The sequence below is a fragment of the Plectropomus leopardus genome, chromosome 10 (genome assembly GCF_026936395.1).
Source record: "Plectropomus leopardus strain MGB_pleo_1.0 chromosome 10, ASM2693639v1, whole genome shotgun sequence".
Classification (NCBI taxonomy): Eukaryota; Metazoa; Chordata; class Actinopteri; order Perciformes; family Serranidae; genus Plectropomus; species Plectropomus leopardus.
Window position 1 is genome coordinate 28986960 of NC_142185.1, and position 24028 is coordinate 29010987.

Below are 24028 nucleotides of genomic sequence, written 5' to 3' on the forward strand. Positions count from 1 at the left end.
CAGTATTTAGACCCTTTTTCATGTCCTGAACCATCACAGCCTCTCTCTCCTTCATTATCACCCCTGTTAGTCTCTGTACTGGGGCCTTGGACAGCCCCATAAATTGCAGGCGGTGCTTTTACTCTCCCTGGGTGTGAAACGTGGGCTCCCTCTCTCTCTCCCTCTCTCTTAGGAGGGCTTTGAATAATCACCGCTCACCTCCCTTTTTATTTGTAACAACTGGCTTATTAATGCAGGGGCTGTTTGAAAGGCCAGCTGAAACAGGAACAAGGACAGAGGCCGTCTGGGGGCAACTGATGATAATTGGCAGGCTTAAAGCACCGGAGGAGAGGAAAAATGGATGAATGAATGAATGAGAACGAATGAAAGCGGCCTGGGGATGCTACAGTGGTCAGGCTTGATCGTGGTTGTTTGATTGAAGGGTTTCTGGGTAGAGCTGGATGGAAGGGACAGCTGGATACGTCCATTTTCTATACAGAGCACACCTCTGCTCGCTCAATCCGTTTATTTCCCTCCTTTTCCTCCCTTTCTTTATTTTTCCTTTCAACACTTCATTCAGACTCACAGCCTTTACCTCTTTTTGTCTCCCTTTCCCTCTGCCACCCCCCCCCTCATTTATTTGACTGTATCCCTTCTTAGTCTCCTGCAGTGTCACTTAGCAGATTGAGACAAAAGCCTTTCACACCATGTCAGTTCAAGGCCTTAAAATTGCATTTAAGTCCACACGTTATTGTTAGAGTTCTTGATTTATTATAGGTTTATAGGTTTCTCTTTTTTGTAGTTTTCAATTTGGAAATTGGTCTTGAAATGTCAATTTCACCCTTTGAAACCTCAGCAAATTTGGTTTGATTTCTTTCAAAAACATGAGGAGAAGGCAAAGAGTAACTTAACTACACATGGCCCAAAAAATACAGAGAAATTAGGAAAAAGTTACATGGAAATTCCCAAAATATAAGCAAAAGCAGACATAATCTCTAAAGAGTAACTTCACTACAAAAAGTAAAGAATAAGATCCTCTTTTTTTTTTAAACCAGAAACAACACTGAAACTGCGTTAAACAAAACCACCAGACTCCTTTTTAAATACACATTGATTTAAGCGCGTACAGAGGAAGTATATTGGCATCTCACTGGGTAAAATACAGATTTTTTTTCAACCAAATCAGAGTTTTGTGATTGTTTGAACAGTGGGAAGATGAACCAAGTTGTTTTTTGTGAATTCCAGGGTTGGAAATAAGCACAAGCCACCAGCCAAGTGCTGGTAAAATATGCAAGTGGCTGCTTGATTTACTTTACCCACCTGTCCAAAAGACAACGGTAATGTATTGCGTGGCTGGTAGATTTTTGGAGTCAACCAGTGGCAGGTGAACAAAAAAGTTAATTTCCAACCCTGCAATTATTTTTTGTTTCGGATGACTTTAAATGAAGCATGTTTTACGATGATAAAATTACTGTTGATTTAAATGGAGTCCAGTGGGTTTGGCGATAGTGATTTTGGGGCTTTTTCTGGTTAAACAAAATGATTTTACTCTTTCACAAAAAGGTCTGTCTCTGTAAGCATCCTTTCCATAATGTTGTCAGAAAGTTAGAATAATAACGTGAGCCTGTCAGTTGCAAAAACGAGCACTTTTAGTGGCCGTACATTTACGGTGTATAATAACCCAGAGTGGTTGTAGCTGATCTCCGTAATACTGGACCAATTTCAAAAAACCTTTTCTCCATTAGGCACTTGGACACACAAATAAATGGGCAAATAGGATCCAGCTTGAAAAATACCTTAGATACGCTTTAACATAGCACAATATTTGTCAATAGTAAATCAATCTAGACCTGTGGACGCTAGGAAGACTAGCTGTGCTCTAGGGCACCGCTAATGGGGATCCTAAAAAATAAACAAATAAACTCTGGAGTTTACTCTGCTCTGGCTGTTGTAGTGTGCTATGTTTCAATACCTGGAGAACTGAGCCTCTTGGTTCTGAAGGTTAAAGATGGCCTCTCATAAGGCCTGTAAAAACCCCTTTATATAATCAAAAATATCCATGTTCCTTTGTTACCTTTACCTTTTGTAACCTTAATGCATATTAGATTATTCATATATGAAGCTGCTAATCTAAACAAGATCTTTTGATGTCCACTATGCTACTTTAATTTCCCCCAATTTTTCTTTGAACTTGTTTCAAGTCTGCCCTCTGCATATGCATGCTACGTCCATCCATACATATCCAGTGATTGGTTATTTAACATCAAAATGTAAAACGTATTCAACTAATTAAATATGGGAATGCTGCTTTTTTTTATTTCTTTTGAAGGAAATGGTCAGTGCTCTTTTGAAGGCCGTGTCTCCCCCGTCACTCCTCGTCTCACACACGCACGCATGCACACACACACACACACACACATATACACACACACACACACACAAACATTGTGCAGAGTGTGTCCTCAGGTCTGGTGACCCCTGTCGTTGCACTCGAGCACATTCTCAGGCCCCCGATAGACCATGTGAATCTGTTGGACTGGGGGGTTCGGGTGAAGTGGAAATCAGTAGATATGAGAGAATCTAGGAAGTAGGAGGTGGGCTCACATCAAAAGATAAATTCTCTCTCTCTCTCTCTAATTCACACTCGTGCACACACATGCACGCACACACGCACATGCACTGTCTTACTCATAGCACTCTCCATTTGTGCACATTTTCATTTGAGTGTTTGGTCGGTGTGAATGAGACACATCAAAGCTCAGGCTTCTCTAGTCTTTTCAGTTTTAATTCACACACATGTACATAACACACACACACACACACACACACACACACACACACACACACACCACACACCACACACACACACCAGTGTCCTCCCAGAGGTTTGGTGGTTTAAAACCAGCGGCGGGCAGATGAAAGCGTGGGCCCCCTTGTTTTTTTTTGCCCTGATGTCATCTCTCTCTCTCCATCTGTATCTCTGTGTCTCTCTCTCTTTCTCTCTCTCCCTCTCTCCACCGTACGCTCACCCCGGGCAGGTCAAAGTGACCCTCTCCCACTACAGAGAGCCGCGGTACAATCGGTAGACCTTTGAGCTACGTTTGAATTCCTATTCATCTTTTCCCTCTGTCCCTCTTTCGCTTCGTCCCAGAAAGACCCATAAAAGATCAGAGCCGAGCAGAGAAAGCAGTTGTTACTGTGTGCTGATAATAGAGGAAGCAGTTAGCAGCAGAGAGTGTTGATAGGTACACTAACATTTAAGAGATCAGCGTTCTTGAGGTGATCAATAGTGTATCTGTTGAAAAGGGAAAAAAGTAGAGGTGTTATGCTCTGAAAATGGTGGAAGCAGCTGTTCAGTGTTTATTTTTGAGGAGTGTCATAGTGGACTACATTATATTAAAAGGTGTCACTAGTTTTTTTGTCCTTTCCATTTCAATACACGAAGTTGGCAGAAACACTTTTGTGCCACACTAACTATAACGATAAACATACAACTTTATTAACACCTCTATTACAACTTTCTTTTTAACTTAACTTAACTTTTAAACTGAAACTGCTAATTGGTTAAGCTCCGCGAATACGAACGCTTAAGCATGACGGTCTGTAGTGCTCCAGGGAAGACGTTTTTCTGTTTGCCGACATAGAAGTTAACGTTCGACCAGGTTCCCTCATGAGAAAGCCTACGAGATTTTCCATTTGGATTTTGGATTACAAAAGCAATTATGATTCTCAAAAGTTTTGTTAAGCGAAATAATCTTGACATGAACACCACGTTTAGGTTTTTTGAAGCCTAAATACATTTGCCAGAATTAAAAACATTAAACACTAGGCCATAAATGAACTATACTACTTTCTTATGACTTAATGTCACCACTACAACGAGGCTGTGAAACCGTGTTCACTGTGATGACGTTCTGTAGTCTCATTTAGCCGCTTTTTAACTGTTGGAGGACATTGCAGGACATTTCTTACCAAGTTGCTCATTATGTTTTTTAATGTTTTTGAAAGAAGTTAAATCAATTTTCAGAGGTTTTAATGCTAGAGAAAGGAGTTTGAATGCTGCACAAGAAAACTGAAGTTGATCTAGGTGTTAAAAGGTTACAGAAAAGCCTCTTGTATTTTATGGGTTTTCTGTTTGTTTTTTCTTAAATAATCAGTTACTCACACACAGGTGAATGGTGTCGGGCCATCAAAAGCAAAATTAACCAAAACTGACATCCCTAGTTGTATATATCTTCTTACACTATACTCTGTTGGCTATTTACTAACTCACATAGTTATCTTTAGGAACACAAAAAATATGTACTGTACTTATTTTTATTCAAACAACGTCACAATCTGTTGATTCAGTCTCCTTAAATGTTCTCCGTGCTGAGGGCTCTCTGTTTTGAGGTTGCTTAACTGCATGTTAAGGTTTTGGTCAGCATCAGATTTATTTCCTCTGTGTTTTTTTATCCTTTGTCTTCTTCCGTAGCCCCACATGCTTTATCTGTAGAGGCTTTACTGTCCTTTTTTTACTGTACAGAGCTCATTATAGACTGCCTCAGCTGTGGTACAACCACATTTACAGTATCTCCACGTGTGGGTACGTGTGGGTGTGTTCTCCTCTTGTCCTCATGATATAGAATTTGAGGTTAAGGTTAAAGGTTGTTATTTAGTTTGCAAATGTTTTCAGGCTACAAATGTATGTGTCTTTGTTCCTCTGGGACCGGCAGCAGCAGACCAAAATCGAGGCCACAATTGGCCAGAAAGCCGGCCTGGTGGTCAGCGCTTTCCTCGAAGTGACACAGTGTTTCTCTGACGGTTGACCATCCCCTCTGCCTGCTGGCTGCCAACCAGTGGACTGTGGTTTTCTTCTTGAAAGAGCATCCACCCCAACAACAGCATGAGCTCACTGCTGTAATTAGCCTACAGAGTTACACACATGTATTCGATCATGGGTCCCTTGATGAGATAAGAGTTTGTTTTCCAACGTATCCAAAAGCAATAATTTAAGCCAAAGAAAAACAAATATCCATTGTTTAAAGTGATGAAAATAGATGATTTATAGATTACTGACATGTTCTGGACACAGCTCTTCAAAAAAAAGTGTTTTTCTGACACTGAAAATGTCAGAAAGTGTTACCATCAGAATGCGATCCTAAAAACCACACCACATCTGAGGTGGTCTGACTCACACTGTGATCGGGTGTCTGACTGATATAAATACAGGTTGCACAGTTTACCCACACTCTTAAGAAAAATATTAGTTAGAAAGAATTCAATCTGCCCTTGAGACGATGCGGTCCTTTGCGAAGGAAAATTAAGAAGAGCCCAAACAGCAGCGTAGCTTCATGAGAACCTTGAGGAACCAGTATGAGGTCTAAAATGAGGGTCGTGTGACTGACATGAGTCAGCACCATGGATATATAAAGAGAACTGGATGCAGCGTTGAAGGTTGGGCCCTGTTTATTCCTATGAAAGTTGCTCAGTGGCGCATGAAGCCAAAAAAAGACACTGTCTCCGCTCTGTGTGGCCCACAGAACAGGCATGCTAGAGTCTTTCACCAGCCAAACTAAGTTGCCTACTTTTGGTAATAAACCAAAATTATTGTGATTTTGGACTACTGCTTGCTCATATCAAACAATTTAAGTAAGTCACTTGTTTTTTATTTTTCACCAAATGACTGAATAGTGATGTGCAGGCACCTAAAGCAGGTAGCTGCAGCTCTAGTTTGGTCCATCATTCAGTCCTTGTTTGGCTGAGTGATGCTCAAACATAAGTCTTTTTTCTTTTAAAGCGGATAAAGCAGGATTCGAGCTCCCAGTGCTGATTAGACTATTGTCCATCTTTTTCAGACGCCTGATTCTCGTCTATGATAGAAAAGCAGTTGACCTAACTTCTCTTTCTTGTCTGCCGTCATCAGTCCTCGTTTGATCTCACTCTTCCTCTCTTTCATGCAGTTTCCGTAGTTCCTCTCATCTCTCGATAGCCTTTTCCTCATTCTGTGTCCTCTTTGTCAGCCTGCGTTGTTTTTTGTGTCAAAGCACTACTAACAAACAGGCTGACACACGTCTCGCTTCCTCCGCCTGTAGCTTTCCATGCCTCTGTTTTCCAAAACCCAGATAACAATCTTCTGCCTCCCTTTCTTCGCTTGCTGGCCCCATGTCCCCCCAGATTGTGTTGGATAAGAGACACCTGTCGCAGTGCTGTGGCGCTCAGCTGTTTGTGTGTGATCTTAGACCAGGTCCGGGTGTTTGGGTGAAGGATGAACTTTAAAGAGTTGAGAAGACAAAGCAGAGAGAGAGGCAGATATCAGGCTGAATAGAGCTGAAGATCTGATGGTTTTTTGGGTCTGAATAACTCTTTGTTATTGAAGTCCGCTGTGTTGTGACTACCAGAAGAACCAAGACGTTGTTATCTGGGGGATTACTTCAGGGTTTGGCAGGTAGATTTTTTAGAAAACATGGATATTAGTAGTTAAAGATGCACTACTGGACATACTGAAGGACGTACATCTGGTTTCTGGTGGAAGTTAATACATTAAAATAAGGTGGACTTCCCCCCCAAAAAACAAAAGTTGTCATTTTGCTTCTTTTTGTATTTTCACAAAATAATACATCTTGATGAGATTGCTCATTTTTGGTAGTCAAACATATTTATGCAGTTCTTAGGAGCATCACTTCGAGGTTTGTTCACAGAGACGTGAAAAATAAAAATAGACACGAAAATACAGCAGACTTAAATATTCTTTCAGTCCTTGGTCAATAAAATTGGTGACTAAGTAAGAAAAGTGTTTATAGACGTTATTAAAAGCAAAACTGGAAGGTGAGGTGAAAGGCCAGCACTCATAAAGACGGGCGGGATGCAATGTTTGTCTAAAAATGACGATAGACTTTAAGACAGCCTCTTTTGGTTGGAGATGCGACCTGAAATAACTTGAAAATAGTCTGGAAACTATACCTGTTGTCCAAATAAACACCTCCATTTAAGGATGTCTCTATACAACTCTCTAATCAATGCAATAAAATTAGTTATCGGGTTTTTTTTTTTGGTTCAGTCTGTATGATACAGCATATCACCTTATTGGGGTCAGAGTTCGTTTTTAAAGCTGGACTGTATTGTTTATTATCTCCAGGTTTACTCGGCTGGATTAGTGTGGTATTTAGTGAGCGGCAATAAACTGACACATATTAACGCTGAGTTATTTGCTCTACAACCTTTGTGTTCTCCTGATCTCGCCTCCAGCAGACTGTTAACGGCTGACTTGTGTAACACCTTAAGTAACGTGACAGACACATAGAGCAGCTCTTTATTGGAGTAATCATTTGGTGTCCAGTAAGTCAGAGACAATACACACTTATGTCCCGAGGCCCTTTGTCATCCCCTCTGTGTGTCCCTCCTTCACTAAGTAATAAAGGCAATAAAAAGCACAAAAAAAGTAATATTAAAAAGAGATATATATTGTTGTATTTTTTTTTGTATGTTGTATTTGATACTTTCTTAAACGTTTATGTGATTTCCTTGTGATCACAGCCACTTTCACACACCCTATATTGTTAGATATGTGTTTTTTGATAAGGTATCAAACCACACACACACTAACCAGATGACTGTCTCCTCAGGTTGTCAGCGTCCAGTCGGCCTCTCCAGAGGAAAGGCGAAGGTCTGCTACTACAGCGGCTGGTACTACTGTCAGAGCTGCCATCAGGACAACTCCTTCCTCATCCCAGCACGCCTGCTGCACAACTGGGACACCAGCAAGCACAAGGTGGGAGAACACACACACAGACACAGCTTTATGCCCACAGTTTTTCTTAATGTACCAGTTTTGAAAGTATGTAGTTTCACATTAATGAGAGACTGGAACAACAGCAGGGTTGCTCTAAAAAAAAAAAAAAGGCCACTGAGCAGTGTTTAAGCACCCAATAAAGCTTCACACCTGTGACTCTATTAATAAAACTGAACTTCCTGGATCATATTTAATTTCTCAGATTTACCTAAATTAATATCCCAACCAACGTAGCAGATCAATGTTTGCTGAGTAAGACGTCGAGGTTTGATAGCGCTCACACAGTTGACATTAGCTTATCTTAAACAGCCAGCCTGGCTTTGTCCAAACGTAAAGCAAAACAATCTACTAGATCCACTGAAGCTCACTCATTTATACATTTTATTTTGTTTGTTGCCTCTGAGGCTTTCAAAAGGATTTTTAGCCCCATATCAACTTGTCGAGTATTAACCATTATGTATCAGATGTCCTTGGTGCATTGATCCTGATTTAAACTTTAATGTGCTCCTCCAGGTGTCTAAGCAGGCCAAGGAGTTCCTGGAGTTTGTGTACGAGGAGCCCCTGCTGGACGTCCAGCAGCTCAACCCCTGTCTGTACGAGCACTGTGAGCCCCTCAGCACCGTGCTGCGCCTCCGCCAGCAGCTCCAGTCGCTGCGCGCTTACCTGTTCAGCTGCCGAGCAACCGTCGCCGAGGACCTCAGGCGAAGGTAAATTGATGGTTAAGTCTGTTGTGTTGAGGTGGGGTGTTTCCGCAGCACATTTCTAAAAAAAAAAAAAAAAGAGTCACAATAATCCAGTAATTCATAAAAAGAAACATCTATTACTTAGTATCTCAGGTATGCATTTTTATTGTTTTTCAATCCCACTTGGGATCCGCTGATTTAGAGGGCGGAAACAATTACAGAAACATTACTACTGCAATTGTGAAATTGCAGTAGTTATGAGGATAAAGGCAGAGTGATTAGGATTTTTTAAACATCTTAAAATATTTAAAGTTGACCCCGTCTGCTCGGCCGCTCGCTCCTGGATACGTACCTATGATATGGCACCTGGTCTCCTCCTCACATTCTGTGTGTTTGTTATTGGCTGGGGGCTACCACCACCCAAAAGTCGTCTTCCAGAAACGTCCTAAAAACAGCAAAATAAAATAAAAAAGAACAGGCAGCGGGCAAGTGTGGACTCCATGGTCAATGTGGCAGCTTCAGTGGATATCAATGGACAAGCTATGCTGCAGGCATGCAGCGGCAGACATGTCCTGCTGCGATCATGACCCCTGTATTTTTACCTTTATAGTGGGTCATAAGTGTTCAAATTTTAATATTTCAGGACTGGAGGTTAGATTAAATATAACAAATCATCCTGCATTTATACAGCCCTTAAATTGCATTTTTATTGCATAAAAATGAACAAAAGTAAAAAATAACAATCACTGAAATGGCTTTTTAACTATTAGGGCAGAGGCTGAAAATGTGAATGTGTTAAATATTCTATGGTTAGTCAGAGAGAGTTCAGCCCTGTACACTTGCAGATTTAAAGGCAGGGTTCACTCAAAACCAGACAATAACACACAAAACAAAACCATCTGAATGGGGGCTCTAATCAACGGTTAAAAAAAGAGATATCCATCAGCCTTTTATAAAGTTATTTTCAATTCGCGTCAGATTATCATGTTGAGCACCAGCAGCCTCAGTTTGAGAGCCACACTAGCAGATAAGATGGTTCTCTGTTGACTGATTGATCACACAGACTGTTAACAGCTCCCTGTATGATCCGTGTTTACATGTGTGTGTCTGAGTGCCTGCATGTATATTGCCATAACTTTTATCTGCATGCATTCCTGAGTGTATATATGCTGCATATACATAAAGGATGTGTGCCTGTGTGTGTATATCTTCATGTGTGTGATGGTCGGGGGGATGACTGTTTATCTGACTGGGGTCCCACACTGAAAGCCTTGTCTGTGAGCTGATGGATGCTCCTTGACTCGCTGCAGGTCACTAATACACTCTGATTCGACCATTTCTAAAAGGAGAAGCATCCACCTCTGCAGACATACTGGAATCTGATTAATATTCTTTCATAATAATATACAAAAAGCATATTTTCTTACTTACCAGTAACAACAATAACCATGCAAATATTTCTGTTTTTTTTAGGGTACTTATTCTTTGGGAAAAAGTCGCTCAAAAGAAAAGGCTTCTGTATGTTGTCCAGAATAACAAAGATGTTGTTTCTGAAGAGAAACTGATTAATCTTTGGACACTCACATCATTGTATTTAGGTAGCAGCAGAAATACCAAAGACAGAAATCTGTTAATGTAATTTGGCTGAATCATTTTTTTTATTATTTTTTGCACTGAATAAAATGCCCGAGCCTGTGATGACCACTTTGCTATCAGGCCAAAACGTAATTGATATTGATATGAGATGCTTTAACTGTAAAACCAGAATGCTAAAACTAACATTATTTTGGTCTTTATGAGGAATTGTAACATCCCATTATTCCATTTTTTTATCCAACTTGCCAAATATCTTTAAACCAAAACTGCTGGAAATTAATAAGCCTTAGAAAGAAGCCCATATTAGTTGTAGCCTGTTGCAACACAGAGACGAGCAGCATCATGGCGTTCTGTGTTTACTTCTGTCCCATTAGCTAGTGCCGGCTAGTGCCCAGCCACTTCCAAACACTGCAGGATTGATGAGGGCCGTGGCGCTAAAACCTTCCCCTAGTCATCCGTCTAATTGAGGGGAGAATCTGAAAAGACATGTCTGTTGCATACATGCAGAGAGCCGTGGAAACACAACCACATGAGGCACTAAAGGCTGTGAGTTTACAGTTTTTGGCCTTTCCTCAAACTCCACGGAGGGTTGCATCTTCACTGCAGAGGGATCTTGGACATGCTTTATATGAATAAGATAAGATAAAATAACCCTTTTTTATACCCACAGCGGGGAAATTCACAGAATGATAAAGACTGTCTTGAACGTGTGAATCGATTTCAGTAAATAAACCTCACAGGCAACTGTATTTATGGACGATGAGGCTGTCCTGATGTCCATATCTTAATGACAGAAGTTGCCTGATATCAGACTTGTTCCACACTGTTTCAGTCGTCAGTCTGACATTGCATAAACTCAGACTTGATTTTTCGTTGTCAGTCATTAGAAACTAGCCTGAATCTAATGTCATATTAAGTCTACACTAGCGTGTATCCATCATATTTGTTTTGCAACACACAAATACCAATCAATTTGAACAAGTGTAAAACAATTTTCCAAATGCACGTCACAGCCTGAGTAAATTTGAGTGAATTTGTGTGAACTCGTGCTCCATGATCGTAGTGCAGTACTTGTCCCTCTGGGTCATACCTTTTACCTTTTTACATGTTTTTAAATTGATTGGTGTTTGTGTGTAAATTGAAACACACTTGGTTAAATCGTATTTTTCATTTGTAGATCACGTAACACTAATCTGTGATCATTTTGATTCTAATTTGTAGAAGTTCATCTTTTTTTTTACTTCGTACTACGTTTTAGTTCAAAAACTTCATCCTGATCGGCCTCATGTATGTAAATGAGCCTTGATGGGTCATTTAAACAACCACACCGCAATCTGACAGCATCCAAAAAGTTGTATCAACACTTTTGTGACACTGAGTCAACACAAGTTGAACATTATGAGTTTGACAAAGATAAAATTTGGTTTTGGTTTGCATTAGATTATAATGGGTTTAGTTTACCCACCACCTACACACACACACACACACACACACACACATGCAGGACTTCCTTTATGCGCTGATTCACACACATTAACTCTGGTCAGACCCTCCTTCAGTACACGATCATAATCGCTGAGCGATGACAGTTTTTAATCGAAGGTGTGTCTGTTGGACTGGAAATACACTGAGGAGTGAAATGAAATATGGAATTAAATACTATCAGGTCTTATACAAATAATGTCATTTGTTGGCATGAGTGTTTGTTTGTGTATATGCATGAATCTGCGTATCTGCGGCCTGTAATCTAATCCTAAAACGTGTTTGCTCTCAAGTACTTTTATCAAGATCATCACACACTTTAAGGGTGTGTTCGTCTGGGCGCCGATGGCACAATAAGCCAGGAGCCAGTGTGTGTTTGATTATTATGTTTGATTGTTGGACCAGAGAGTGTGTGTGAGTGTGAGAGTGAGTATGAGTGAGTGTGTGTGTGTGTGTGTGAGAGAGTGAGTGTGTGTGTGTATGTGTGTATGTGTGTGTAGTCTTATGAATGCTGATCTGGTAACCATTGGAAACATACCAAACAGAGAAGTTTATCTGTGGTGCCTATCACCATGAGGTGTCTGGATCACACACACATGTGAATATAGCACACTCACACACACACACACTAGAGTTTTGGTGACACTCATTGCAGCTTAGACAGGATTTAACATGGTGCCATTCTTCCTAGTGGTCTGAGAGGAGGCCTCACAACACACACACACACACACACACACACACACACACACACACATATACACAAATACGTATGAACAGACATGTACACATACACACTCTCTTGTCTCTGTTTTGTCACATAATGTTAGAGGAAGACGTGCGTCTCACTACATTAATTTTACTTTGTGTAGCAGAATGGACTGAAAAGCTTTCGGTTAAACATTAAATCTGTGTAATGCTCAGATTAATAAGTACAGTTTGTGATCATTTTTCAGTGCTTACATGTTTGCAAGATTGAGCCTCTGCAAAGACAGACTGCATATGCACCAACCTTAAAATACATAGATCTTTATTAAGCATTGGCATAATTCATTGTCAAAGATATAATGCCACCCATATAGTTGAGAAGCCTGGATTTTTTGGACTGTTTGAGTTTCACTTTAGGGATGCTCACTAAAAAAAGAGTGTTGTATTTCTTATCAAAATCTAAGGTAAAGTTACTTCAATTTTGTAAATACATTTAGTCAGTTTTATTCTTTACAATGAAAACATCCCAGCTGTATATGTGAAATTGCACTTAATTATCATTCATGACACTTTATCAAATAAGCATAACTAATCTTATAATTGTCTTACAATCTTACAATTTTTTGTTTTCTTTTGTTTCCAAATACAAATTTCTGCTTTGGTGGGACGATAAGGGTTTTGTTTTACTTATTATGTACATTTTAGCACTGAAGTATCTATTAACTGGCATAACTGCCACAGTAGCAGCCTAACTGATCACTGATTGTGCATTAAAACTCTTTCTTTTGTGTGTTTTTCCAGGATCTTCCCCAGAGAATACCTGCTGCAGCACATTCACCTGTACTCCATGGCTGACCTGCAGCAGGTACAAACACACACACACACACACACACACACTTACACTTTAAAGGTTTCAATCTTTAAAATGCTGAGATACACACTAACACATTGTTTGAGTTGGATTTTTCATTGAATTTGTTGACAACAGAAAAAAACACAAAAAATTGCTGGCCTTATCTTTTAAGTAAGCACAACCTGTCGTTTGTTTCTCTGGCAACTGTCCATGTCCTGACAGTGATAAGAGAGGGTAAAACCCTCTAATAGCCCTATGTATGTCAAGTGTCCTGCTCCAAGAACACAAAGGTGTCAGTGAAAAGAATTCATATCTGGATTCGTGGAAACCTGTAACTCTGTGCTATTTAATCAGCAGATTTTCTTATCATACAGCAAACTGTCATATCCCTACCAGTGTGCCTGCTGTTAATACCACTTAAACACCCCAAATCTGTTTTTCAGTTTAATATGAAAATTTATAGCATAGATTATGAAAAAAGGAAACACATCGTAGCCCTTCAGCGGTTCAGTATCGAGGCGTGGAACAGAGTTTTAGGGGTCAGAGGAAAGGCGACCACAAATGACTGAAAAGTTCTTTTGTTTGTCATTATGTTGTATCCTGCCCCATTTTTTTTTCCTTTCAACCCGCCCTCTCTCTGACTCAGAGCGCGGCCACAGACTCTCACGGTGAAAGAGACTGGACCCCCTCCTCGTCCTCCTCCTCCTCGTCCTCCTCCACTCCCACACTCTGTGTCTCTCTGCTCCACTAATTGGTTACATTCAAAATCAACAGGCAGAAAAACAAAGCGTGACATCCCCCCATTCTTCCCAACATCCCCTCGGCCTCACACACGCTCTGCACACATGCGTGTTAAATATGTGTGTGTTTCCGTCACTCTCTCTTTCACTGCTGAAGTCTGTGATTTACTCATAAATCCCGAACTGGCGATTCATTACTAATTTTGACAATAGGTAGAGCCCGCACCGCTCCCTCTTGTCCCTCCCTCCCCCCTCTAACCTCCCCCCTCCTCTCTCGTGGAGATTCTCAAGCACTCTGCCTCTTAATTGGTTTTCCATATTAACAAGCTTATTTCTTTTGATTCACCTCCTGAATAAAATGATGCTCTTAATCAATGTGGCTTTTTTTGTTCCAGCTCAGAGGTCAGTAAAGGCTAAACTCCCCTGGCTAAACCCTGAACCACACTAAGTCTATTCACCTTCCGACAAATAGCCTCCACCCATATCCCCCATTAGGAGCCGGTTCATTCGGAGAAAACATATGTGTTTGTCTAAGGACACTCTGCCCTTTTCCTCTGCTGGTTTTTAGGATTGTTTCTAGGGTATTGTGTGTGTGTGTGTGTGTGTGTGTGTGTGTCTGTGTGTGTGTGTGTGTGTGTGTGTGTGTGTGTGTGTGTGTGTGTGTGTGTGTGTGTGTGCGGCATGCTTCCCACAGTGATACTCTGGCATTCCCTCTATGCCAGGCATGCCTCTCCACTCACACTTGTCCAGACACACAGAGGCCTCTTAAGTAAATGTTAAAAGTTCTCAGAAAGATTTGAAGTTACTTCTCATGGCTTTGAGTTTAGTTGGAGCGTTCACCCTCAAATGTACAAGTTTTTAGTATCAGGTCATATAAGAATCATCCTCATCATACAGGAAACTGGGCAACACATAGTAACAGGATTATCAAGATAGTAATGTTTGATAGTTGTATTTGTCTGCTTTGTATTTATTGTTGGAACTATGTTTCATGTCGCTCCTGGAAAACAGATTTTAAATCTCAATGAGCCAATTCCCTTGGATAAATAAAAAATAAAGGATATATATAAGATACAATATAGTGAATAGCAGACTGAAATGTTTAGGGTTAGAGGTATGCTATGTAGGAATTATCGGTTGCTGTTTGTAAGCAAGCAGCAACCTCAGAGGCTAAAAAATGAAGTCAATTCAGAAGAGCCAGAAACTGCAGTCCATCAAATGGCCACACAAGGCTCTAAAACAGAGTAAAACCCCATAGACCTTCATGTTAAAATGCCTACATTTACAGCAGAAATAAACATGTTTACAGTCTGGTACAAAAACAAGTTTTGGTCTCTATAGCTAATTTCAACATACAGGACAAATGTACAGCGGTGAATTTTTTTTTATAACTCACCCGTTTACATTGTATCAAGGCTCAAAATTGCACATAATTACGGGTGGGGCTGCCCGAGTGATAGGCTGTATGCAGATAGTGTCCTCGGCCTTCAGGCAAATCCACCCCTCACTCCTCCACAGCTCCATCCTCTCCAAATACAGTCACGTTTGGCTCAAAAAAAAAAATAATAAAAAAAATCCAATATGGCGACAGCTAAAATGCTGAACTCCAGGCTTCAAAACGATAGTCCGCAAACCAACGGTGACGCCACGCTAGCTATGTCAGTTATTTGTACAATCTGTTTGTACCACAACATTCATTGAACTTTTCTTTGCTTGGTGTTACACCTTGCTTAATATGCTTTTTTTTGTCCACAATTTTTGTAGTTTCCTCCTGGATGCGTCCCCGCTACACCTGATTGCTGCCTTTTCATAAAGGTCCTCACCTGCACGTAGAGTAGGGTACCGAAACTCAAAGTAGGAAGCAGGTTATTGAACTCCACGGCTGCTGTTTTGGCTTTCCAGTGAACTAAAACTATCACAGTAGAGCACTGAAACACAGGCGGGGACACAGCGAGATTGTGTTGTGTTATTACGAAACCTTTATTTAATCTTTGCTCATAGTTGTATTGTTTTGGAGGGAATTTCATGGCTTTTAGTGTGGAAATTCCAAAGTTATTTAATTACCTTTAGCTGCTTTTATTTGTTTAGCAATCTAGAACAGGCACTGCTATGGACATCTTCTCATCTTGAAGGTTACTCAAAAATTTGGGGAACCCCCTGATAAGACAGACTCCAGCATGCAGACACTGACAAGTAACATGCATCACGTCCTCTGTGTGTGTGTGAGAGAGAGAGAGAGGAGAGGGTGTTATCCAAACAGAGCTGGTCTTTCCAGCCATGTAATCCCAGCTGGCTTTCGAGTTCCTCAATGGAGCTGTGGTAGTCTTCTTTCTGTGTGTGTGTGTGTGTGTGTGTGTGTGTGTGTGTGTGTGTGTGTGTGTGTGTGTGTGTGTGTGTGTGTGTGAGAGAGACAGAGAGAGAGAAACAGAGAGCGGAGGGCAGGCGAACGGCTGTTAAACAGCAGTTTTAGGGGATTAGGAGGTTTTGGAGCACAAAGACTCTGCGTGGAGCAGAAAAAGAGGTTGAACTGGAGGGGGAGGAGTTTAAGAGGATGGAGGGAGAGGAGGTGAAGTGTGTGTGTGTGTGTGTGTGTGTGTGTGTGTGTGTGTGTGTGTGTGTGTGTGTGTTTGTTGGGTTTTTGGAGGGAAATGGGCTGAAAGGGGTGAACACATCTGGAGGGTTTGTCCTGTAGACTGATCTAGAATCATATTGGTGCTTTTAATATATTATGAATAAACTTAAAAGCAATTTTCCACATTGTTGTTTAAATCTTGGCACAGATGCTGCTGCTGTTTTGCACATTGTTTTAAAGCTGAAATCTATGACATATTGTTTTGTAATATTCTAATTTTCTCAGTGTCATTGCTCTGGTCAGCGGCTCAGGTGGATAATGCCAGTCACGGTATAGAAAGTCTTCGTTGCAGCCAAATTAGAAATTTGGGACAGCTCGTTTTAACCATATAGTTCCAGGAAATATTGAACCACAGAAACTGATTTCCGGCACATTCTTGTTTGTGTTTCCGCTGCATCTGGAGAACAGGGAATATTAGGTGAATGTAAACTGATGACGGATTTAAGACACATTTAAGAGACAATTTTCACACAACTTCACAAAGTCCTCCAGTAGTTCTCTGTATTTAGTTTGGATATTCTGATGTTTTATTTGGATGTAATGAATGTATGAAAGCACGTCTCCAAAGTAGACAATGTGCCTTTAAGAGAAACTGTAGTCTATCTTTCATTCGTACTTTCTTTCCCGTTCCGTTAAATTGGAAGGGTGCAGAGATGCTTATCTTGCAACCGTTAAGGTGTGCTGAACCAGTCTTAAATCATTTTGCAGAAACCACACAAAAACAATTTTTGTCTGTTTTCTGCTTTGCAAGTTTGAATTGTGAAATACCATGTGGGAGATTGTGAGGAAAATAAACGTGCCGCTCGATTTCCTGTAACTATTCCTGTAACTTCCTTTTGTAAAAAATCAACTGTCATATTTATCAATTTTAATGAAATTATGGCATTTATTGGCTACAGATGAAATAGTATAAATAAAGAATGTTTCTTTACTATAAATATGTACAATTTTCAATGGGCATGGGCAGAAGTTTCTCAGACCATGAGCTCCCATCGGAGCACTGAGAGGTCTGCCAGCGGCTGGCTGCTGGTTGGCGCAGACGCTCAGGACAACCATAAATATTTGGCTTAATTGTTGTCCTGTTGGATGTGAGTGAGTTTCAAATTAAAAGGGTTGAAGTTGGGTATTACTGTGTGAATGATTGTCCCAGTGTGACCCTGCTGGCCACCAGTGCTACTCTGGTGTACCAAATTAAACTAAAGAGTGGATATTTATAGCAAGCAGTAAGAGCAGATCTATGAGAATATAAAGAAAATGGAAATTAATTGTGAATTTAGAGAAATAAATGTTATAATATTGCCTGTAAGTCAATCTTTTCTGAGTAATTTATAATGTGAGATTGCATCCAGGCTTCATACATGCACAAGAAGTTGTTTTCTTTTATATTTTTACGCCTGTCCATTTATTTCAATCACCCTCCATCCATCCATCTTTCTGTGCCGCCCTCCTTCTTTCCCACCGTCCCTCCAGAGTACCAGTCAGCCACCAGAGCTGTGCTGCCAGTGTTTGATTCTGCCCAGTCCAATTATAGAGGGCCTTAATTACCGAGCCTGTCAGCCTCCATCAGGAGAGCCATTCGTCATGTGGACCGGGCTGGACCGGACTGAGCGGGGCTGCTTAGGTTTAGTGTGGGGACACATATATCTGTCTCTCACTCTCAGTACCTGTCTGTCTGTCTGTCTGGAAACATTTATCATCTGAACTGGACTGAGCTCGCTCTCACATACAAAGGAAATATCGAATTAGGAAAACTTAAACGTGGATTTTTCTCTGAAAGAACATATTCTCTGTAAGGCCTAGCAAACTTTTTGGAATCATTCCTACTTAAAACATTTCTAGGGTCCATGTTTGAGTAAAAGTTGAGTAAAAGACCTTGTCCAGAAAAAACAGCACAAGAACTACCCATTCACAAAAAAAGTTGGTTTTTAATCAAACTTACACCTGTAAGTAACGAGTTATGTTAAATCTGTTTGCACATGAAAGGCTCCGCACATGTGCATTATCAATTATCATTTGCCAATTAACTTTAATCTATCGAGTCCTTGATTGATCCATAAAATGATAGAAAAAATAATACATTCCCCAAATTGTCATCTTCAGGTTCCTTTTTTCCCAAACCAGCAGTCCAGATATTTAGTTTATCACCACATAAGATAAAAAAGCAGCAGAAACACAGTAATATTTGACATCTTTGCATGAAAAGTGACAAAATAGTTTCAAATTGATTATCTGTCAATTGACTATTCATTTAAGCTCATTCTGAGTTACTTTTAGAGAACGTCATGCACACAATGGATTGTTACAGTAAAAGCCGTTACAATTATTTCTTATTTTCCTCTATCTTCTTGACTATCTGTATAATTATTATTGAAAAATAAACATGAATCATACTGATCTCCTGTCAGTAAAATTATCTTAACAATCACACAAACTAAGTGCACACTGACTATGACTCAGCCACTCTAAAATATGTAGATAACACATAGCCTCTTTGTAAACATGTTGCCATTTTCACACAGTAGTACTGCGAGCATCAACGCTTAAGTGTGGCACTTTACAAGTTTTCTTTATCTACTTTAATTCACATATGTCATGAGGAGCATAAGAGTGTGTGCTCGTACAGGGCCACATGTTTCTTACTCTCTGCAGCGTAAAAAAAAATTGCAGGTTTTGCAGTTTGGAATTTGCATTCATTTTCACCGCAATATCAATTATCTTTCAGCCCTAAGTTGATGTCAGGACATTGTGAGCTCAGATCAGTCTAACAGCTAAAAACCAGGGGAAACATTTAACCCCGTCTTCAGCAGAGTTTCAGGAACAATGCCTTCCAGCATTTCTAAAACTTACGTATATAAGTAGGTATTTCTCATTTGCTTAAAAAATAACCTTTAGCAGGATTTACGTGTTGTAACTATGTCTTGTTGACCTTTTTATCACAGTGAGGCTTACAGATGTTAGTGAGTGTAGTGAGTCCCAGCAAATGTCATTTTCACACTGGAGCTGTGGTTGTGGTTTTGGGTTTTTCACAAAGAGTGTTGAGTTATTTCTGTAAGTAAACTCTTAACAGAAACGTCAGTCTTATTCATGCTTTTCTCTATTTTTGTTGCTATTTTTCTGACAGTTATATGGATGTGGCAGTGTAGGCAGCTAGCTATGAAGGAAAAGGATGAGAATGAAAATTAGCTATTGGAAAGCTGCTGCCAAACACCGTACTTAATTGAACAGAAGATCTGGGTGGTGACTTTGACAATATTTGTACATTTTATCTTTCATAGTGCATTTCTTGTTTTCTGTCACAGGCTGACTGGAATCGATTCTATTTTTAGTGAGATATTTATTTGTCTAAAACATGAGTGTCATGTTGGTCTGAAGCTGATAATTTGATGACAGATTGTACTTAAGGGCACAGTATGGGTTGTTATAGTGAAAGCCTTCAGTGTAGGTTGTTAATCTCAGTGTGAAGTCTAATAGACTTTGGCTGTGGTGTATGATTTACTGTAAACAGGATCAGTATACCTCTGTGCTCCTCTGTGTGTGGTTTCTTCCTCCTCTCTCCATCTCACGTCCTCCTCTTCTCCTCTCGTCCTCGTTGTGTAACAAACAGCATGAAGGAGGTTATAATTGGGAGGTCCAGAGCTCTGCCAGGTGGAACCACTTGTATATGAATACGGGCTCTCTTTCTCTCTCTCTCAAGATCTCTCTTGTATATTGTATCTCTACCACTCTTTCTCTTACTTCAGTTTTTCTCTGTTACAGTCTCCCTCTCTGCATCACATACACTCTGCATTGTTAACATGACACAACAAGCTTTGCGACCATATTTAGTTTTTATTTCTATAAGATTCTGCACAGCCTTTCTTTTAACGAACTGTTTTTTTTCCCTCAGTGAGTCATCCACTGTCTATTCACGACAATACAACTCCAGCCCCCCACCGCCAAACCCCCCGCCTTAGTTCTTAAAGGAACTTGCCAAGCGTTGCCATTAAAAGGCGTTTACCTCATTTACTGTCTTCCTCTTCCTTCCTTCAGTTTCCTCTCCTCCTATCTCTAGTCTTTCCTTTCAAGCAAAAAAAGGACTCCTCCTTTCTTGTAGTCATTTTGAAATAGTTTTTCTTTTTTTTTCCATCATACAAAAATTGATTTTAATTAGTAACAAAACTTATCTCCTCTGAAAGAGGCCTACAGTTTCAGAAAAAGTTTATATTATTTTGCTCAATTTTTGTTTTTTCAGGTCACATAGACAGTTGTCTTTGCCTCAGTTTGCAGAAATCAGGATTATTTTCTAATCAGGTTTACATGTACAAGGATTTTTCCTTATCGTTGTTGTGCATAACGGTCCACATTAACAGTGTAAGACAAAAGAAGACAAGTGCAATAAAAGTCAAAGTCATATCTATAAAATAATAGTGGAAATACATAAAATATGATCATCTTGGTCAGAAACTATATTTATTTATGTGTATGTACAAGATATATGTCCTAATATGTTCATTATGTATTTATGTATGTGTGCCTGTAAGTCATGTTTCTGTGTATGTATGAATGTAAGGGTATGTGTATGGATGGATGGATGGAAGGTGTATACATGAGTATATATGTATGTCTATTAGTGTTGTATGGTGAATCTTTACCCACATGTGCATTTATGTTGGGTAAAACCCCATCCCAAGGCGTTTGTTCTGCAATGTCTATCGTCTGCTGGTGTCTGTAAATGGAAAGTTAAAAAAAAAAAAAAGGAATACATGAAACATATATCAAAAAACAAAGCAGGCTGAATGTGCAAAACATTGACTTAAGAATGTGCAAATGATCAAAAATTTCCAACAAAGTATTATCATTCCAAATTGCATTAAATCAAAACATGTCAGTTAAAAGTTGCACACAGCTGGTCACATAGTTTGGTCATAGATGGTGTGTTAGACAATTCTTCATAAATTCTTTACATATGAATTTCAGCACGCTGTCCTGATGGAGGGCTGGCAACGACTACCAGCAATGTTTTTGATTTGTGCTGTTGTCAGCTGTTCCAATCCATCATATTGGCAAAATGACAAGTTTCCTTTGAGTCCAGAAAATAGGATCAAAAACCACCATCCAAAGTCTTACGTCAAATGTCAAAGCTTTGCATTGACAATATCAAATGCCACTGTTTCCCACACATTCATTTATTGTGGGCCACCACAAATAACTCAGCTGCCACTAAAACATTTTAACTACATTCTTCGTTTTAGAGTTTTATCAGAGGGCTAATGTTGGCACATTTGAAGTCTTTGTTGTTGTTTACCTTGTCCTTTCCTCTCCTCTTCCCCCCTTTCATCCCATCAGGTGATTGATGGAAAACTGGCTCCTTTCCTGTCCAAGGTGATAAAGTTTGCCAGCTCCCATGTTTTCAGCTGCAGCTTGTGTCGAGAGAAAGGCTTCATCTGTGAGCTCTGCCAGAACGGACAGGTCATCTACCCCTTCCAGGAGAGCGCCACCAAGAGGTACACATCCTCAGATAACCTTTCCATCATTTGTATCTTTACTTGGCTCAAGACATCTAGTAGTTGGCAATAGATGTAAATGATTAGATTTTAGCTATTTTGGACGACATGCTATAGTATGACATCTTGGCGTTTTTTTGGATGACATGCATGTATGACATTTTTATGCTATTTTGGACTACAGGCTATAGTATGACTTTTTTATGGTGTGATGGACGACATGCTATAGTATGATTTTTTGGTGCTATTTTGGACAAGATGCTATAGCATGACTTTGTTATGCTATTTTGGTCGACATGCTATAGTATGACTTCTTGGCATTATTTTGGATGACATGCTATAGTATGACATTTTGGCGCGACTTTGGACGTTATGCTATAGTATGACTTTTTTATGCTATTTTGGACGACATGCCACAGCATGAATTCTTTTAAATATTTTGGATGAGATGCTATAGTGTGACCTTTCCGCTCTATTCTGGGCGCCATTTTATAGTATGACTTTTTGATGTAATTATGGACGACATTCTATCATATAACTTTTTATGGTATTTTGGATAATATGCTATAGTATGGCTTTTTTTAATGTTTTTTTGGACGACATGCTATAGCATGACGTCTTGGCGTTGTTTTGGACGACATGCAATAGTATGACATTTTTATGCTATTTTGGACTACAGGCTATAATATGGCTTTATGGAGCTATTTTGGACTACATACTATAGTATGACTTTTTTATAGTATGATGGATGCCATGCTATAGTATGGCTTTTTAAATGTTTTTTTGGATGACATGCTATAATATGACTTTTTTTATGTCATTTTGGATGACATGCCATAGTATAACTTTTTTATGGTATGTTGGACGATAGGGATGTGCGATATCATGATATTAGATCATGAAAAATTTGAATTTATCCATGATCCGCCATCACGCTGAGATCGTTGTATAGTACTATAGTTCACATTCTATCTGTAGTAGTTCTATGTTCATACATGCAACGCATCCAATCTTTTTGGCTGGACCGCAGAATACAGTTTGGCTCTGAGAGCGGGCAGTACAGTCTCCGCCAGTCGCAGGGGGACGTTCATCCACAGGTCTGAGTGGAGCTGCAGTGGGATGATGTGCTAATGATCAGCGGGTAGAGATAAACAGTGGAAAACTAAACTGCACACAGATTACAATCAGTTCAAAAAGGTACTTTGGCCTAAATGTTTTGTTATTCTTTTTAATTTCAGGGCTGTTTTTTCTAAATTTGGAAATTAGCATGGTTGTGCCGTTCAGTAACTTGCACAGCAGTCTTGAAATCCAAAATAAAAAAGAATCACGATAAAAGCTTAATTCTTTATCTGCCTTAAAAAAAATCGTGATATGATTTCTTTGCCATATCGCCCACCCCTACGACATGCTATAGTATGAATTTTTGGACAACAAATAACCCAAAATTACCCTAAAAGGTCATAGTATAGTATGTCGTCAAAGATCAACCCAAATGAGCCAAAATCGTTATAGTATAGTGTGTCATCAAAAATGACCCAAAAACGTTATAGTATAGTGTGTCATCAAAAATGACCCAAAAAAGGTTGAGTATAATATGTTGTCAAAATGACCCAAAAATGTCATAGTATAGTATGTCGTCAAATAATGACCCCAAATTTAAGAAAAATGCAATATTATGATATGCCATCAAAACTGACCCAAAAACATTATAGTATATTGTGCTGTCAGAAATGACCCAAAATCTCCATAGTATTATATGTTGTTAAAATTGTACCGAAATGTCACAAAAATGTCATAGTATAGTATGTTGTCAAAAATGACCCCAAATTACACAGAAACTTCATAGTATAGTATGTCAAAAAATGGACCCAAATGACGCAAAAACTTTATGATATAGTACGTCAATTTTGACCCAAAAACTTAGTAGTATAGTATGTCATCAAAAATGACCCAAAATCGCCCAAAATATGTCATAGTATAGTACGTTGTCAAAAATTACCCCAAATGACACAAAAATGTCATAGTATAGTATGTCGTCAAGACTGACCCAAAAACACCCAAAAATGTAGAAGTATAGTACGTCATTGAAAATGACCAGAAGTTA

At 39.5% G+C, this 24028-nt stretch overlaps 1 protein-coding gene across 3 annotated transcripts in view; it reads left to right on the forward strand.

Annotated features, from left to right (window-relative positions):
- plekhm3 (pleckstrin homology domain containing M3) overlaps positions 1-24028 on the forward strand; it is an 80027-nt gene that overhangs the window by 16505 nt on the left and 39494 nt on the right. For all 3 annotated transcript variants that reach the window (XM_042494209.2, XM_042494210.2, XM_042494211.2), the window contains exons 4-7: positions 7584-7729; positions 8264-8457; positions 13018-13081; positions 21767-21924. In XM_042494209.2, the coding sequence (XP_042350143.1) occupies positions 7584-7729; positions 8264-8457; positions 13018-13081; positions 21767-21924 (562 nt within the window). The remainder of the gene's footprint in view (positions 1-7583; positions 7730-8263; positions 8458-13017; positions 13082-21766; positions 21925-24028) is intronic.